General features: G+C 43.4%; 1 protein-coding gene across 1 annotated transcript in view; it reads right to left on the reverse strand.

The window, feature by feature from the left end:
- SASH1 (SAM and SH3 domain containing 1) overlaps positions 1 to 14,830 on the reverse strand; it is a gene marked incomplete at its 5' end in the record, with an annotated part of 28,681 nt that extends 13,851 nt beyond the window's left edge. Inside the window, 7 exon segments of the mRNA XM_009872874.1 lie at positions 1,088 to 1,223; positions 3,368 to 3,511; positions 5,867 to 5,938; positions 6,507 to 6,584; positions 6,586 to 6,639; positions 10,355 to 10,701; positions 14,698 to 14,830. Coding sequence (XP_009871176.1) covers positions 1,088 to 1,223; positions 3,368 to 3,511; positions 5,867 to 5,938; positions 6,507 to 6,584; positions 6,586 to 6,639; positions 10,355 to 10,701; positions 14,698 to 14,830 — 964 coding nt within the window.
- Between the last annotated feature and the right edge of the window lie 3,746 nt (positions 14,831 to 18,576).

Here is an 18,576-nt window from a genome sequence, read left to right on the forward strand (position 1 = left end):
AAGACAGAAAATGGGCCTTTCTTCTATAGAGCATGGTAATTAAAGTTAAAAGTCCTTAAATGCTGTTATTTCTTACATACATGTATGATGCAAGAGTTAGTTATCTACTTTGTACTCCTGTTTTCCCAAATCCAGCTCCTCAATATTTAACTGAGAAGCTGTTTAACTAGTGTTAAACACTAGTTAAAATCTATGGTACATCACCAGAGATGTCATTTTCCTGGGAAGTTGTGCCCACAAAAAACCACAGTGATCTGAGGAAAATAAGCTCTGAATCCTGCATAAGCATTCAAGAATCCCCTTCATGTTCAGAAATTTGGTTTTACGGCAACACTGTGTAATGATATTACAAAAAACCCACAAAACAAACCCAGAACACACTTTCAGTTATTTAAAAATGGATTTTCTCCTCATTTTTTCCCATGTGTTCTTGGTTTCTATGGTCAGTAATTCACTGTGCAACACGTTTACACCATCTATGTACTACTTAGGCTCTCTTTTGTGTAGAGACGATCTTAACCAGAGAGATTTTAAATAATACTACTCTAACCAGCTAATGAGGCAAGCTCCATTTCTGTCCAGACAGGATGTAGGAAGCCCATCAGCTTATATCCATTACTCCTTGTCCTATTATTGGGCACAACTGAGAAGACAGTGCCACCTTCCTCTTTACACCCACCTCTCAGATATTTATACACACTAGTAAGATCCCCTCTCGGCCTTCCCTTCTCAAGGCTTAACAGCCCCAGTTCTCTCAGTCTATCTTCACAGGAGAGATGTTCAAGTCCCTGTGAAAAAAAGACTGAGAGAACTGAGGCTGTTTATCATAATTTCTATTATAATTAGTAGGACCTAGCCGGAAAGCAGGATTTCACTTTTTCAGGGCTCTGTATAAATACAAAGCAAAAACCATCATCTCTGCACCAAAGAGCTTACAGTTCTTTGCAAACCCTTAATGACTAACCCATCATCCTTTCTACTTTATAACCACTGCTTCCGCTTTGACCTTCTCTGATTCTGCTTACTGTGGAGATCTTTGCTCCCTGAAGCCACAGAAATGGAGCAACACGATTACAATCAAACTTACTCATCGAGCTCTGACCGCTTAAGGAGCTCCTCAGGCTCTCTACTGAGCCCCCGGCTTTCAGCTTGGGCTTGTCCAGGGAGTCAGCGTCCGGCAACGGCGACTGCGGAGAACCTGGCACAACCCCAGGGCTGGACTCCTGAAAGTGATTGAACCATTTCAGTTTGGTACATAAACACAGGCACTGCTGTATTTTTTAGAGCTGCTCATTCATCCCCAAGGAAAGAGATTTTGTCTTCCTGCTCTTTATCAGACAGGATGAAACCGTCCATGTATATCTACTTATTTAGTGGTACTCTGCTGTGGCCGAAACACCATTTTACTCGGCATGATAGCAGGGGACAGGAGCAAACAGCCCAGTCTGAAAAAGCTGGCACTGTAAGTAGAAAGAAATTACACAAAATTCCCAATTCAAAGGTTTTAACGACACATGATATTTTTGCCAGCAGTACTTGCAAAACAGCAAGTTCAGCTTTCTGAATTAGGATTGTGTACAAAGATGAATGCAAACAAATCAGGCAATGCAAGCAGGATACACAGCAATTTATTGGGGTTTTTTGGGAGTGAATTGTCTTTGCTCGTTTACCCTGAAGAAAAAAGAATTAGCCACGAAACACATCCTGTGCACAGTATAAAGGCTCATGAACATAAATGCATAAATATAAAAAGATTTTGCTACGTGTGCAAAGGGTAAGGCAATTTCTCTTTTCATTCAGTAAAGTAAGTAAATCAAAAAGGGTCTTACCTAAACTGAAATTCTTTCAGCCTCTGAGAAGCATAGTTAAAGCAAAACAGCAGATACTTGTGGCCAGAATAGCTTTTACTTGTTTTTTATAAATGCAGAAAGAGATACTGGCACATAGTCTGAGGCATGATGCCATAAAGGTACACTCTAGAAAGACTGCTAAAAAGTTTGAAAACAAAACAACTGTAGCTTGCATGCAAGAAAAGTGTTTCTGGAGATATGTGGTCATAAAGCTTCTAGATGATAGCTATTATTTGCATTCTGCAGAATCATCAGAAAAAAAACCCCAAAACATCCCAGCATATGAATTCAGAGGTTACGTCAATCTTGGAGAGAGTTAGAGCACAGAAGTATTGCTAACTCACTGTAAATGACTTCTCAAAGTATTTCTTTCTTAAGCAGACTTTGTGGAGGGGGACTCCAAGGCCAGCCTGACATCAAAGTATCTTAACAATATCAAGTGATATTAAACCATAAAATGCTTTTAATTGTAAATTTAAATTAACTGTAACTCTAGCACTGTCCCTGGCTATCAATAAGTGTGGCTAACAGGAAAGGGATTCTAAGGTTGCAAAGCACTGCAAAGAACCAGTCGTGCCTCTGTCTCTCTCCCTTGTCTCCAGATTCTGCAGTTTGGGGGTGTTATTTTGAATGTTAGGAACCGCTCCTTTTACAGGCACTGACTAATCTGCATTAACGCCACAAGGCAGATCCAGTGGAGCACGACTCCCTTTTCCATTGCTCCAGGGTGGCATGCCCGGTGCCCCAGCAGCCGGGCCGGGGCCACGTGGGGGCGATGTCAGCCAGGAAGAGCTCTGCTTTCCCAGTGGTGTTCTGAGCTATTACACATTTTCAGTGCCAAGAATGGTTTTAGACAAATGCCGAAGAATTTTTGACACTCTTACAAAGCAAGGAAGACAAAGTATACCAAAAGAGAAAACGACAGCAATTGTTCTTAGGCCACTGAAATTCAAAGCCTAATTTACAACTAATGTACTTCAGGTTTGCCTTTAAGAATAAGCTATAAAAATCTGTAATGGAAGAATAATAGGAAAATCTTCTGTGGGATGCCCCTTTCTGACTACACTGCATATGTTTTAATGGGCTACTGCAGAGGGCAAGCTATGATGGAGAAAAGATCTGTAATAGCAGAGAGGAATCGTGTATGTGAAGTTATGCTGGGAATTTAAACTAAGGTGTAAATTGCAGATTAACTGTATTACCGTGACCCTGTGTCACAGACCAGTTCCCTTAATACATAATGATGATAGATAAAGAAATTGAAATAGAGAGATGTGTAATGTCATCAACCACAGGCTTCTGCTGATGAACTACTTGAATGAAAATCTGAAAATGCATTTTCATGGTTTGACATCTATAGGAAGCCATGCCACAGTGAGGGATTTTATAAGACCACAGAAATAAGCCACACCAATAGTCTTGTTAGAAATTTCTTCAGAGATGCCTTGAAGCATGAGAATCAATATTGATTATCACTTCTAGAGTATTAAGTGGATTCTACTGTAAACCTTACATACCTGCTCAGATAGAGAGCTGCTGTATTTTTTCGACATCCTTTTCTTCATGGTTTCTTTTACAGACTTGACCTTTTTGCCCAGAGATATACGGGAGGCAGAGGGTGATTTGATCACTTCTTTATAAACAAAGTCTCCTTCTTTGCCCTGCAAAATAAACCAGAGTTTAAGCCTATAAAATACAAAAGCCATTTTTATCCTCAGCCAGCAGTCATTGCAGAGGTATCCGGGCAGACAGAGGATGCAGCACAGTGTCCTGCTGACTCCTCTACTGTTGAGATTTTGTGCAAACCACTGTAGCAGTCCACTCTACCTTGCTCTTAAGACCTGATCCATGTAACCTTTACTGCAGATGTGGTGTGTAGATGTAGATAGGATGCCTTTATCCTATCTGACCTGATAGAAAACTCCATGGTTTAAGGCTAAGCCCTCCTGACAGGACACGCAACACTAGTGGCTCATGTTTGTCAATACCCCATACAGTTTAACAGGAGTAAAGGTATGCCTAAGAGTCAAGTATTTATCTGTGTGTGCGTGTGTATATATATATACACACATATATACACACACATGGACACCTACATTTGACTACCCAAATTTACATTTTATTTTCAGGCAGGAATTCAGTTAACCTCTCTTGAGATGTTTTACTGTGGATCGTTTATAAAAAAAAAAAGCAATGCAAAAATACCTACTAAATCCATCAACCATGGTAGAAGGTTACACTTGTACAGCTATTCTTAAGACACACAAGAGGGTACTGCCGAACTAAATGAGCCCGTCCATATATAGCGGATGACAAAGGGCAGCTGCTTTGAACGCATTTAACCTTTCCTAAACCAGCTTAAGATACCTACCCATTTCCTTAAGCCACAAGGACACAGAAAGAACGAATATGGACCAGCTGTCATTTTGCCACACTTACTTGAGTGACTCATCCCTCGTTCAGATTGTCCAGGCAGCACCTTAACACAGCCTCTCATTCTACAGCGTGTCAGGAACCACAGCAACAGCACCCTCCATTGGCAAGGGTGCATCACGAATCACAAAAGAACAAAATCTGTTTGGCCAAATAGATTTGCTGCTGAATTTGGTCTCTGACCTGGTTCAATACTCCTGAGGACAATTTAGGTACAGAAGATAACAAACCCTAATATAAACGTACACTGTAAGAGCCATCTTTTTTTCTTTTGAAATTTATGCATATTTGCTACTTTACTAACGTGCTCCCAAGTTTCTCTGAAATTCAGTTGATACTTTATTTCTGACAATTCTGTACAATCTCCTTTAGAAGTTGTCTGTGATTACAACTTCTTTGGTAACATTTGGTCTTGTATGAGAAATTAAGGACAGCTTTTTGCCTTATCTTTTTGAAAAAAATACTTCCACTTAATGGACTTAGATGTTTTCAAGAAAGAAACTTCATCCGTGTATATAATTCTGCATCTCTCTCACTACTGAAGCTAGTAGGGAAAAATGCAACATCTAGATTTCACACTTTCCTTTGTCAAATACAACATGAACAAAATATACCAAAGTATCTATGTTTAAAGATAAATACTGTAAGTTTGGAAGTTAATTTTTTTACTGAGTTGAAACTTGATAAATAAAGTAACCTCCTGCAGTTTGGATACATTTAGGTGTAATTTATGATGTTAAAAAAATCAATCAGAAAAACAAAAGCAACCTCAAAAGACCAAGTTGACATAAAAAATAATAGAAAGCTGACATATAAAATGTCTCACAATTTAGACTTGATTTAAGTGAACAGAGAAGTTATCAGATTCCATGTTGAAACAGAAAAGAAAAACATATATGGGCAAAAGGGAAAAATATGCTGGCAATTTCATTTGATAAAATGTTCTGGCTCACTTCTGTTATGTTTGGCTGGAGACTGACCAACAGCAACACTGGGATCAACATGAGTAACATAAAATGGAATTAATTCTCGGGGGAGATTTTATGGGTGTTTTTTGGTTTTTGTTGTGTTTTCTTTTTCCCAAACACAAAGAGCTCTGAGACAAATTGCGCAGCACCCAGCACAATGGGATCCTGGTCTCCAGAGCTCTTGGATACAATGAGGAAACAAATAATAGATCTCTCATGTAATGACTTCCACCCAAATAACTTGCAGATATTCAGCAAATGGAAGTTTGTCTCATCATTCCAAATAGTAAATATTTCTACGAAGAAAGTTATCACATGTTTTGCCTGGTATGATGCTCTGAGGAAGTCAGACATAAGAATAGCCCCCAGATCTGTGCTTTGATCACTTCTTCCTGCCTCTTTACACATATGGTATATAAATACTTAGACGCACATGGATATGGGTGGGTATGTTATTCTCAAAGCTAAGGAAGTCTGAGGTTAACGAAGATACTCTGCTTTCTTGGATCCTCAAACTGTTATTACAGACCTAAATTACACTTCAGTCTATTATAACTCTACCGCGCATTTCATTTTATGCTATTTCGAGTCTGCACCTTCTATTTGCAAACTCACCATTTGGTCAGAGCTACTTCCAATATGAAGGGAACGATTTGTCAGGTCAAATCCTCCAAAGCTACAGGTTCTCTGCAAAAAAAAAGAAAAACAAACGATGGCTACAGTTCTGTCCCAATGATCAGCTCACTCAAAACGTGATCTGGAGAACACCAGTGAAAACACAAATGTCTGCAAAAATGGAAACAAACAAACAAAAGGATGGGAGATTATAAATCAAGAAATCTGTTACAAAGCGGTTTGAGTCATTTGTCTTTTCCTTGGCCTAAGGTCTGCTGCTGTTGAGTCATCTATTCCCTACTCTTCTTGTTAAAAGAAAAAAAGGCTTTTTAGTCTGAGGAAACTGTTGATCTTATGCATCAAGTTTTCCAGGGTGCTGGCAACTCCACCTCAGACCTCTCATCTGCATTCATAAATAAATCCACAGTAGCAGAGAAACAGAGAACCACCAATCTTTTAAAGCACTGAATAACCTACCTTCTGGGAACAGCTGCATAGACTCCATTTCCACTGAAATACAGCGAATCGCTTCCCTTGTAGGGCAAGCCCTTGCTAAGAGGAGGGAAAAACCAGTCCCAGTATCCATAGGCACTGTGTTCCCACACACTCAGCAAGCCCGGATTCCAGACAAGGTATTTACCATCATACCCATGATGATACGTGGCAGGCCTGCTGCTTCTTGGAGAAAGTACGCTACGTACGCAGTGCCACAATCACCTCATGGAGAGACTCAGTTTTAGCTGAACACACAGGTGCAGCTTATCACAATCATCCTGAATAAAAAAAGAAAACTAGCACCATGACATTGCCTCCCTCTCAAGGGCAGAGGGCAACCAAACTCAGTACGGTTGCATTTCCACAGCCAATCATTGTTTAACTGTGGCAGATGCATCTCTGCTAAAGCTTCAGTATCACTTGAAAAAAAGGCCAGACACTTCAGGGCCTCAGAGAATATCCAGCTTTTGCTTTGCCATACAAAAGGTAAAACTTTTGATTTGCCCACTGAACAGCCTTAGCTGCACAACACTCAAAGACCCTGCCAAAAGTCTCACAGGGCAATACAGCCAAACGAGGCATGGCAGCCATGATTTACCTGCCCAACTCCAACTCTGGTTCTGAGTGTGGGTTGAGAGACAGGCAGATGTCTATTATACGTATTCTCTTCAGAGTCCCAGTTGAGAGAAACAGGAGGCAGAAGATCAACCACTTGCAAATCAGAAGTTCCTAGGGCCTGACCTGCTCAACAAAGTAAATTAAAAGCCAGCTTAAGACTCACCTAAGCTTCACATCAGACCTACAAAGGGCTGCCCAATTAGTATCATATGCACACTTAGGAGTCAGTGAAGACTGCCCACCTGAGAACTACTGCTCTGTTTCGACACTCTTATCAGCAAGAACCAAGCTCTGTAAACTGGGCCACTTAATGAAAAATTGCATCAATTGCTTCTGTAAGAGTATACACTCCTCCTGTCCTGTTCACTGCTGATCAGCATACATGTTAAATAGCTTTTAAAAAGTTTTCTTTTCTAGCTTTTATGTTGGGTGCTGTGTACCTACAGTGCTTGGATGACACTTTATGTACCCACCACAACTCTACTAGAACTCAAAGCCAGCTTTGTCTAGGCCACACGCATATTAAGAAGAGTGCTCTGATGCAGAATTTTTTTACGTGTTTTTTTTTCTTTCCGGAAGGCAATATGACTATGGCATAGCTTTGCAAAAATTGTTTTTGGAAAGCATTAGAGACCAACCACAAGTATTAAGATCAGTTTTTAAAGCACAGCACGTTCAGCTATGAGTAACGTCGTCCTTCTGTGAAGAGTCTGTTCTAACTAATCCTACAGCGTATGGTAATCCCAGCAACCAAGAGAGGACATCTGGAACTGCTCTGAGAAAACTTGTCTGTCAAACCATCCAGAGCTCCTCTGAAAGCAGTCTTCTCAGAGAGAAAGCTTCTGAATAAATGTACAATGTTAGCGACGCTTATTGTTTCGTTATGGACCTCCCCATACATTTGACTTCTGCCTTCAGATTCCGGTAGCAATCCTGGCAATACTGTACCAAACAAAAGGTCTGTGGATGAGGAGAGGGATATTCAATGGAATGGCCATGAAATCAAAAGTATATTATTGTTTTGGGAGAAAAGAAAAACTGATGTGATTTGAAAATTTCATGCATGTCCAGGTCACTGAAATAAATATAAATGACAAAAACGAATGACAAGGCAAGACAGAGTGACCAGTTCCACTGAATACATCGGCATTGCAATTTCCCTGAGGTTGCAGCAAACAAACATTAAGTATTTCTAGGAAGGAGGGATGTAAGCTGAAGTTTGCCAGTTTTTTTGCGGTTTCAGGAAGAAGCATGTTCAAAACGCTAGGAAGAGAAGCGTGTCTCCACCATTTATTCCATTCAAACGAGGCTGGAGGAGCAGTTGACTGAGGGGTTCCTCAACAACAAAAAGCTACCCATTTTTTATGTTTGTATCTCTGTGAGTAAGCAAAAGTCCATCCAGGTGGTTTTCATAATATTACGATAGCGAGACTACTTAGAAGAATCAAAAAGCTTGTTCCATATAATCTGTATTTACAAAGACAGTTTTAGACAGTACTTTTAACTACAGGGCATCTCTAGCACGTATGAGTGTGCTCTTTTGCCTGAGTTATGTCTATTATTCAGCCCACAGAAGTACGACTAAGGTTTCTCTTATCATTGTAATTATCTTTATGGGAAAACAATGTCCTTTGAGTACAATATCTGTGCAAATAAACAGTACCCTGTGAGTGGCAGGGCAAGCAGTCGATGAAGAAGAAAGAGTGAAGCGGCCAAGAGAGAATGTTCATGAGACTGGGAATTAAAAATCCATCTATTTTGTGGCCGAAGAGCAAAAAGTGAACCATGAAAGCTTGGTCACCTCCCATACATTATTCAAGGAGACCAAGGCTATGATTCTTGTATCAAGAATACCTCACACCTGTAGAAATGAAACAGAGACCTCTCAAAATAAAATCTGCAGTTCAAGAGGAAAAGCTGTTTCTACTGTACTGGAATATCTTGCTTAATGTTATGGGAGTACTGCTGTTTCCATCCACTGAAGGAGGGAACATATCTACATTGTCAACTAGACAACAGATTGGCTCGACCTGTCTTTGGAGACCTGCCTGGCCCCAAATGCAAACTCATAGGAAAACTCAGCATCATGGTTAAGGGAACTGTCAAAAAGTGGTCATATTATTAGGAAGTGGCTTTGGATCTCTCTGTAGTGCTCAAATCACCTTGTTTCCCATTACAGAGCGCAATTTCCTATTTATGGCCACCTCTCGTTCCTTTCCACAATGCTCTGAGGGAAGGTGCCACCTTCACCCCATGCTAGAAAGAAGCAGCAGAGCCAGGGACAGAGCAGAAGGGGCACTTCTGGTGGCAGTGAGCAGCAAGCGGGAGGGCAGAGTCTGCGTAACGTAAAACTCTCCCTCTTTCTGCAGCTCTGCATGTAACAGAGAATATAGAGCTGGGTGCGCCAACTCAGATGCACACCGAGGGTGAGGGCCAACATGAGGCAATGGCAGCAGGGGACAACCAGAGCACAGTTGACTTAAGGATGCTCTAATCCTCTGAAAATTTTGTTCGGCTTTCAGTATCCCATTAAGGGAATACTGACTCTCTCAAAGCACCACAAAGAACACGTCTATAGCATCTCAAAGCTCCTCTGTCCACTAGCGATCTCAATTTCTACCCAAGGTGAAGTTAAAGACCAGCATTTTGCCACATTCACACTCTCTCATTGAGTTATTCTGTACACAGAGAAACTGCAGGCCCTACAAAACTCTTCTCTAATGGGATTATATCAAACTCTTCCCTTACAGCTGAATTACAGTGCGTAAGCTTCTAATGGCAAGGAAAGAAGCAGCACTAGATTTTAGTTAAATATATAAAGCAAAAGTGTTGACTGCAACCTCACAGAAACTGGAAGACCACCTTCATGGCAACTCTTTGACTCACAGACTTTTGGTGGATTCTCAAGAGAACCCTTTTAGTACAGCGATCCACTGTGGCAGCCCACTTCCTCTTGGCCTCCTCATCCTCCTCCAGCAGGCATCTCCTCAGGTCCTGCTTGTCGGCCTTGCTCAGGGTCCTGTCAGTAACGGGACGCACCAGCTGTGAGAGGTTGAGGTGACTGTACAGGCTTCTCTCCACCACATAGGTAATATTGAACTCGCTGACAGAAGTGCGCCCTCGTAGCCTTCTGTTTGGAAAGCCACAACCTCCACCCCCTTTCGTTTTGTGCCGCAGTAATTGTAGGTCGCAAGCTGCAGGGGATGCTCCTTTCCTAGCAGGGCGCTGGCAAAGAAAAGCTCTGGAACAGGAATAGTTAGTATCCATTTTCTTCAATCGGATCTGCTTCCTTACACTCTGAATCTCCTCCAGGGACACCAGAAGATGGTGCTTGTGCCTGTTGCTGTCATAAAAGCAAATGCTTTCTGTACTTACCCCGTGGCTCAGCGAGCCGAGGCTCTTCTTCATTTCCCCATCTGTCAAGGAGCGGCAAACTTTCTGGGTCTTCTCCTCTTCTGGGTAAGAGAAAAATGTCCCGAGTTTCTTGGGAGGCTTGATAAGGCCACGGCCGTCAGTTTTGCTGAAGGTCTTCACCAGCTTCCGGTTAGCTCCCCACGTATCAAGACTGCTGGATGACGGGGAAGTCGTAAGTGAGTCCGAGTCGTCCTCTGGCTGCTTTTCGCAGGAGCTGTCAAAGTAGAATTGCTTCTTGTGAACTCCGGAGTAAAGTGCCGATCTGTCATCCAGCATAGGAGAGTTGTCAAGTGAGTGCTCTTCCACACCTACAGGGGACAAAAGCACCACAGCACATGTCATCACTCCTAATTCTCTAAGACGTTTCCCTTCTTGTATTTAAGATACCACACATTTAAAAGAAATGGAAGAAAACTCTTCCTGATAAAGCAGTCAACGAACAAACACTGGGTTTGCACCAAATACACATTTCACAGAAAGAGAAGACGACTTTTTCGCAATGCAAGTACTGGGGATGGGCACACAGCCAGGTCTCCTTTCTGGAGTGGAGAGAGGGGAATAAATGACCTGAGTTGCAATTACTTTTCACATTTATCATTTATGAAACTTTTCTCTGGTGTTTTCTTTAGAGCAAAGCATAGACTCAGGTATTGGATGCAGTAACAAGGAAAGAGTAAAACAAGTACACATCCTCCTCAGTCCTGCCTGACAAATTTCACAGTGTTCACAGATGTGTATCAGAAACACAAGCAGAAACGTGATTTTATTAATTTTTTGCCAAAATAAGTTCTTGCCTGACCCAACCTTGTCTTCATCTTTGATTGCTTCCAGTCTCACAGCAGAGCTACATTTGAACCGTTACCAAAATGCCTATGATTTACTAAACTAGCTCATTCAATAACAGGGCACACATTTCAAGGTGAAAGAAGATTAGCTGGCCTATACAGGCCTCCTGTCTCACTGTCAGTTCACTCTGCTGGCAAAACATGTTTGACAGATATTTACTGAAACCTAGGATACTATTTCACCAAGATAAAACTCACTGTGACAGTGAAGGGATAGTGGTCCACATCTGACACCGAACTTTCACTCTTCAGAACTTTTCTGGGGTAGGTCTGAGTTTGACACCACTTTCACCAGACTGTCCATTTGCCCTTTCCCCCCTCTATTTCCAACAGAAAATAGACATTCTCCTGGGACTGAATATCTGAATATGTGCTGATAAACAATTTTAGTCCACTGAGTAAATACATTTGAAAACAGCTTCTAAAATATGCATTGTGTGTCAACACTGTAACAGATGTTATTTGGAGTGAGTCCATGACAAAAAGCCATAATGACACAGATGTAGATGGGACCTGTTTTTAAATGCTATATAAGAACGATGCCCAGGAATTAGGAAGCTTCAGTTATTTAGCTCACTAGGAGCAGACTAGCACAAAATACACACGGATGTGGAGACTGGCCCATTCTAGTGAGTATCAGACCATCCAGGTACATATTTAGTGTGATAACAGAGTCAATAAGAGAAATGTGGGAGAAGGATCTGGGATTAGTGTACTTTTCTTTTAAAAACTCCAGGAACATAAGGGAAATCTGGCAAAGTTGTTCTTTGTGAAGAAGTTTTTGAGGAGGATTATGAGCATTCTTCCTTCTGGGAAACTGTAACATCAGGTTTCAAACCACACCTACTCTCGCTGTTGAACATTGATGAATTTATTGAAATTTTACTGATGTTACTCAATCAAATTTAATAGCCAACTGCCCAAAATCTAGCCATCTAGGATTTCACATTACTTCACATTCACAATGCAGAGGCAAGTGACAGCACTAGACAGCTCACAAACTGGTCCAGTCAGTCACAGGTAACTTGGCAGGCCAGACAGCAATCCCCATATTTGACCATGGTATTTTTTTGTGATCTTGCAGAGCCCTCTGACACATCCAAAACGGGAATACAGACCTACATTACGAGATATGGGAATGGACAGCATTTATGAAGCACTTTGACTTTGCCACATGAAAATGGGTGTGGGGAGAATTTACTGAAAGAAAAGTCATAGATATTTACTCCTAATGTAGACTTGGCTACTTGAGAGGCCTCCCACTTATGTACAAGTTACACAGAAGAATCCATGTTGTTATCTACCAAATAATTGGTTTTGCTACAGTTTTCCAGGAGTCAATCTACAAACGAAATGCAGAGTGCTAGATAAACTGCAAACTCAAGAGTTACAGATAGTTTATTCAGAAGAGCCTGGAGTTAAAACAGCAAATCACAGAATCACAGAATGTCAGGGGTTGGAAGCCCCCCTGCCAGAGCAAGATCACCTACAGTAGGTCACACAGGAACGCGTCCAGGCGGGTTTTGAATGTTTCCAGAGAAGGAGAGTCCACAACCTCCCTGGGCAGCCTGTGCCAGTGCTCTGTCACCCTCACAGTAAAAAAGCTTTTCCTAATATTTTTGTGGAACCTCCTGTGTTCCAGCTTGTACCCGTTGCCCCTCGTCCTGTCACTGGATGATGCTGAAAAGAGCCTGGCTCCGTCCTCCTCACTCTCCCTCTTGACATATTTATAAACATTTATGAGATCACCCTTCAGCCTCCTCTCCTCCAAGCTAAAGAGACCCAGCTCCTTCAGCCTTTCCTCATAAGGGAGATGTTCCACTCCCTTCATCATCTTTGTGGCTCTGCGCTGGACTCTCTCAAGCAGTTCCCTGTCTCTCTTGAGCTGAGGGGCCCAGAACTGGACACAATATTCCAGATGTGGCCTCACCAAGGGAGAGTAGAGGGGCAGGAGGATCTCTCTCGACCTACAAGACAGGCAAGAGATGGAGAAAGTAGGAAACAGAGCAATTTTTTTTGAGAGACAATTGTTAATTCGGTGTTTCTTCTGTGGGGAGCAGGGGTGGAAAACTGAGGAAAAAACCCTGGAACTGGGATGTTTAAGTGAAAGACTGAAGGAGAAAAGAAAATAAGGAGGTGAAATGCTAAAGAGGGAAAAGAGAGCAAAACAAGCAGCTCATGTGTTGAAGAGAAAGTCTAGTCAAACTGCAGGGAGGAGTCTGCACGGCCAGCGGCCCCTGGGCTGCCCGCTTCTGCAGCTGCTCCCGCTCAGGAGACTCTGGCCGACTGCTCCCAGCAGCTTCTCCCAGGCCCATAGGGAGGGAGGGGCTAGGACAGGCCTCTCCAGGGTCCCCTCCCCAGAGCAGGGGAAAAATAACTGGTTTGTTTGCCCTTTCTCATACACTACCTTTTGCTTCCAAGGTTACCCAGCTTTATGCCCACCCCTTGAGGTGACAAAACGTTTTCAGACCAAGACAGTTGCCACTGGTCCAGAGCTCTAGACCGGCCGTGCCTTTCAGGCTAGGCACTAACACCACCATCACGCAGGAGAGAGGCAGTCTAGGTCACAAATCTGCCAACAGCTTCCTGCCACACACCCAAGAAGATGCACACGTTCTCCTTAAATACACTAGGAAGGAATCACAATACATCTCATCTTAATGCAAAAGCCGCTAACATAGAGGAGTGCCCACAACTCCAGTGAGGACTCAAGCAGGGCTGTGCAGAGAGGGTCCTGAGGCTCAGGCTCTGTTAATCTGAGTGCTTGCACATGGATACAGGTCATCCGGAGTTAATTCTGCAGCAGAGCGTTCCCAGGGGCTGAACTCTGCTTCCCATTTCCCCACCCTCCTCCTCCTCCCTTCTCTGGCAGCCAGGATCATTCAGGAGCCAAACTGCAAGCAGGCTGCCCCAGAAGTAGGAGTTAATATTACACAAGGCAGTTGCTATCCCACAAGAACGTCTGAGAGATTTTCTATACTTTTGCCACAGAATGATACCATGTGGTACTGAGGAACCACCAAGCAACCGCTACCCTCTCAAAAGTAGTGAGAGTTTCACCTGTGTGCCATCCCAGGCCTCAGAGGAGGGAGTAACGTGGCAGGCTCTTGCCGAGCCTGTGGGGGAGCTGGGTGGGATTTCTCCTCGTCTCATTCCCTCCCCAGCACGGGGCATAAAACGTAATCCAAGCTCTAATCTCTTAATGAGGGGCTCTCCAGCACTGCTCTGGGAATACCAGGAGAGCAGTAGTAACCACATCCCAGGCTATCACTTTCCTCCTTCCACAGTCTCAAAATGCTATTACTTGGGTAAAGCATGCACCATAGACAAGGCAGTCTTTCCTACCACTTCTTAAGAATACTCCAGCCCTCCCTCCCCCAGCCCCCCACTTTCTGTCCCCTCTCAAAAGAAATATATATTCACACAAGCAGTTGTAACCATATGCACATAGCTTTTTACCTTCTGTGGTGGGTTTTTTCATTTCTTCCACTCTTACGAGTTTCTTCCTGACTCTGCGAGTAGAATTCACCAGCTTGTGCAACCTCTTGAACTTCACCGACTCCTCTGTTTCATCATCGGATTGTTCTCTTGACTGGCAAAGAAACAAAGGGAATATTACTAAAGTAGTAGTTCCACGGCTTGCTCCTTCAAGTCAAGTTAACCCAGCTCATTTGCTGCACTGTGTCAATGCAGCTCTGTCGCTGGTGTTGTATTTTCAGCCCAGGTCAGACAGAAACATTTAAATTACTGAGGGTTTCCTTTTTTTCTTTTTCTGAAAGCGTGACATACCATTTTGATTTCTAAATCTGTGCAACATAAGATCCTAGGCACTGAAACACATTCCTGCCCTTGTCTTTCTTCCCGTGCATTGTGTAATAACTACTTCCACGTCCTCTCTCAGTACGTTTCAGGCAGGGCTCTTTCCCAGGGCTCTTCTCACCACACCAGTTACGCTCCTGTGGTTTGGTCAGTCACTGGTCTGTCTGGCATCTCAGAACTTGCTGTTTAAACCTGGTTATAAACAGCTTCTCCAAACTGAAGCTCTGTCATTGACGACTTCTCTTTTTTTTCCCCCTTGTCTTCCCAGAAAATCAAAACCAGCAGCACAAGAAAGGGACGGGAAGGAAAAGGAAGGAGGAGACCTCATCTGCCTCGCTCACAAACTGCCACAGCTCCAAAATGTTCCTTTCCTCCTCCCTGCTCCCTACACTCCTCCTGAAGGCTCTCGAGGCTGGAATTAAGATGGACACAGCATTCTTCCAGCACTGACCAAGGGAAAACTCTGACCTTTTCAGATATACAGTGCAGTCCATATTCCCCAGCATCCCATTTCGTTTTGCATCTGATCCAGTATGCTCAGTTCCAGCTGTTTTCCCTCAAGTATCAAACATTACAGAGACAAAAAAAAATTCCCCTCTCTCCAGCAGCAGTGACACAACAAGCTGAAACAATCCATTCCTTGTGAACAAGAAGACGACTTCGATTTTCGAGCCAGATCCAACGTTCAATGTGCTACTTCCTCTGTTTTAATCAGTTCAGAATGTGGAAGGCGGCGGGGGGAAGGGAAGGGGAGAGGAGAGGAGGCCGGCAGGGCTCTCTGGCTTGGCCAGGACAGCCCTGGCATTGCGCGCCGTTGCACATTCCTGCGCGAAGCACGGGCTCCAGCTGGAGTGCGGTATGGATCATATACCTTACTTTCTTTTCACCCGCGGTCCCAGCCAATTTGCCGCATTCCTAACGGTTGGCTCTAAAAACACTCATGCAACTTCCTGTCGGCGCAGCTATCTGGGTTTCCACAGCACGTTCATCCTTTTTTTCCTCTCCTTCTCCTTAATTAAACTAAAAATTCCCAACAAACGTGAGCCAAAAAAACCCCCACACAAACAAAAAAAGAAAGCCGACCGCTTCTCTTCCCCAGCAAAAATGCTGTCTACTTATCTGGAGGCTGAATAAAAGACAGGCAAAATAGAAAAACGCTTTTCTAATACATTTGTCAGGATGTGGCAATAATGGCAGATGTCACGGGGCAGGACATCAATCAGCAGTTGCAGGGATGCACTTTCAAAGGCACAAACAGTGCCTGAAGGAGCCAGGGCAGCTCTGGAAGCTTACCTCGCAGGCACGCATCTCACAAGGCCAGCATAACCACACCACAGCAAGCTTCAGCCACTTTCTGCAAGGACACTGTCAATTACCGATTTTCCATAAACTTTTTATTACTCCAAAACAGGAAAGAATACCAAACGGACCACATTGGGTAGTAGGAATTGCCATTCTGCCATCCGAGTGCCGCAGGAATGAGTTTATCATGGCTACAGGCTGGCTTGGTAATTAATAATCTTCCTTCAGGAACAACAAGGCTCTAAAGAGGAGTACCAGACTTGTTTATATCAAGCTAAATTAAGCAGCAAGATGAGCACTAATTCAGATATTATGGCTGGGATGACCTAGTGACATGTCAAACAACAAGACAGACATATTTAGATAAGATGACGAATGGATTATTGACTGTAATCAAGAACTTCATTCAAGACTTCTTAGGCCATTAAGCACATCCTGGCAAGCAACCATCATGCATACGCGCCACTCAAGATATGTTTATTTTAAATGCAATCACTCCAAGTCACCATCTTCTTTCATTACTTTTCATACTCCCTTGGTTCACAAGACTACTGTTCGTAAAACTGTGAGCTCCGCAAGACTTAGAGAACAGCTCATACCTGGTCCTCCCACCCAGGATTTCATCAAAGAATAAACAACCAGTCTTATTTTTGCGCCACTGGTATCTGATAAAGAACTGTCCCCCTCAGCATTAAGAAGACTCAACAAGGACAATAAAGCTTCTACATTTGCATCCATGACTGCTGCAGCGACAGCAAGTGCCGAAATAGCTTCAGCACAAGGTACTGATGTGAAACCTGAGCGGGTGGCACAGGAGGTCCCCACCGCACTTCCAAATAAATCAAGTTCCATTGTAATCAAGTGGCAGATGGTCTTCTCCACTGTTTCAGGACTCCCGGAACCCTCTGAACCAGGGTCCTTCACATGCAGCGACAGACCCTTCTAAGAGCCAGTGGTCAGCTGAGAGAGCCGAGAACAACTTGTGTTTAACAAGAGCCACTGGATAATGGGTTGACTGAAAACAAAGTCAGCCTCTCTCCAGCAGGATATTTGCTGTCATATTGCATAGCATGTGGCATGGAAAAATCTTCTGTAAAGGAATAGGATGGCTTGTAAGTTTATTCAAAAAGGCCTAAAAACATCAGTGACTATACCAGTGGTGCCACTGAGGAAAGCTTCTTGTCAAATAATGCTGATTCCTTGAAAATGAAGTAGTTTTCAAAAAGGGTTATGTTTGATTCACTTCCTGTTTTTGAAACAATTTTTTTAAAAGGTCTTGAAATTATCAAAAGTTTCCATTTTGGCACATGGGAAACAGCTTGATTTTCTAGCTCAAGCAATGCGTTCTTTTACAGTTAATATTAAACAGAAAAGAGAAATGTAAAGCATTCAGGCTGTAAGTGACATATTTGGAAATCACTGAACTCTGATGCTTTGACTTCCCCGACCCATTCTACCCTCCCCTGCTTCCATGGTGACCAAATTGCTTTTTTTGGTGGCCGTCCCTGACTTCCATTGAGAAAAATCACCTTAACCTCCCCAACATGTGACAGGCCAGGCAAACAGCTTGCAGGACAGCTCTAGCAGCCAGGCCTTGGTATGGGGCTTTCACACAGCCCCCACTTCACCCTCTCACCCCCTAACAAGAGCTTCAGCACTGAAAAGGGTAGACACAGCCTGGTAAAGAGGGAAACATGTATGCAGGAGTCTAGGCCAGGGGCTCTCTGACACGGGAGAAGGCCATGCTACATTCCCCCATGGCCAATGCCTCCCGGTACCCCGGCACACGGCCACCCTGTTAGGCCAAGCCTTGGCGTTCTCAACGCATTGCTAACGCAGCCGGGGCCCTTCCATCTCCCCGTCCCCACCTCTGGAGCGTTCCGAGGGGAAAACAAATGGATTTGCAGTACTGCAAATAGGAACAACTGAACTTCCATCTCCTTCGCTCCAAATTTTTCCATCCGAAGGCCCATATGGCTCAACTTTTAATTATCTTGGCTAACGCCGTATGTAGTAATTCTGTGGCGAACGTTTAAGTGTTTCATTTCATGGTTTCCAGGGCAACATTACATCAGACTGCAGACAGCTGGCTCCATAGCCTTAAACCATAACAAATTGGCCAAGGTCGACGCGCAGAAATCGCGCTGGCTTTTAAAGCGAGCGCAGGGCTCGGCCGGGCTGCCGAGGAGGCGGCGAAGCCCGCGGGGCCCCCTTGGC

The sequence above is a fragment of the Apaloderma vittatum genome, unplaced genomic scaffold (genome assembly GCF_000703405.1).
Source record: "Apaloderma vittatum isolate BGI_N311 unplaced genomic scaffold, ASM70340v1 scaffold2330, whole genome shotgun sequence".
Taxonomy (NCBI): Eukaryota; Metazoa; Chordata; class Aves; order Trogoniformes; family Trogonidae; genus Apaloderma; species Apaloderma vittatum.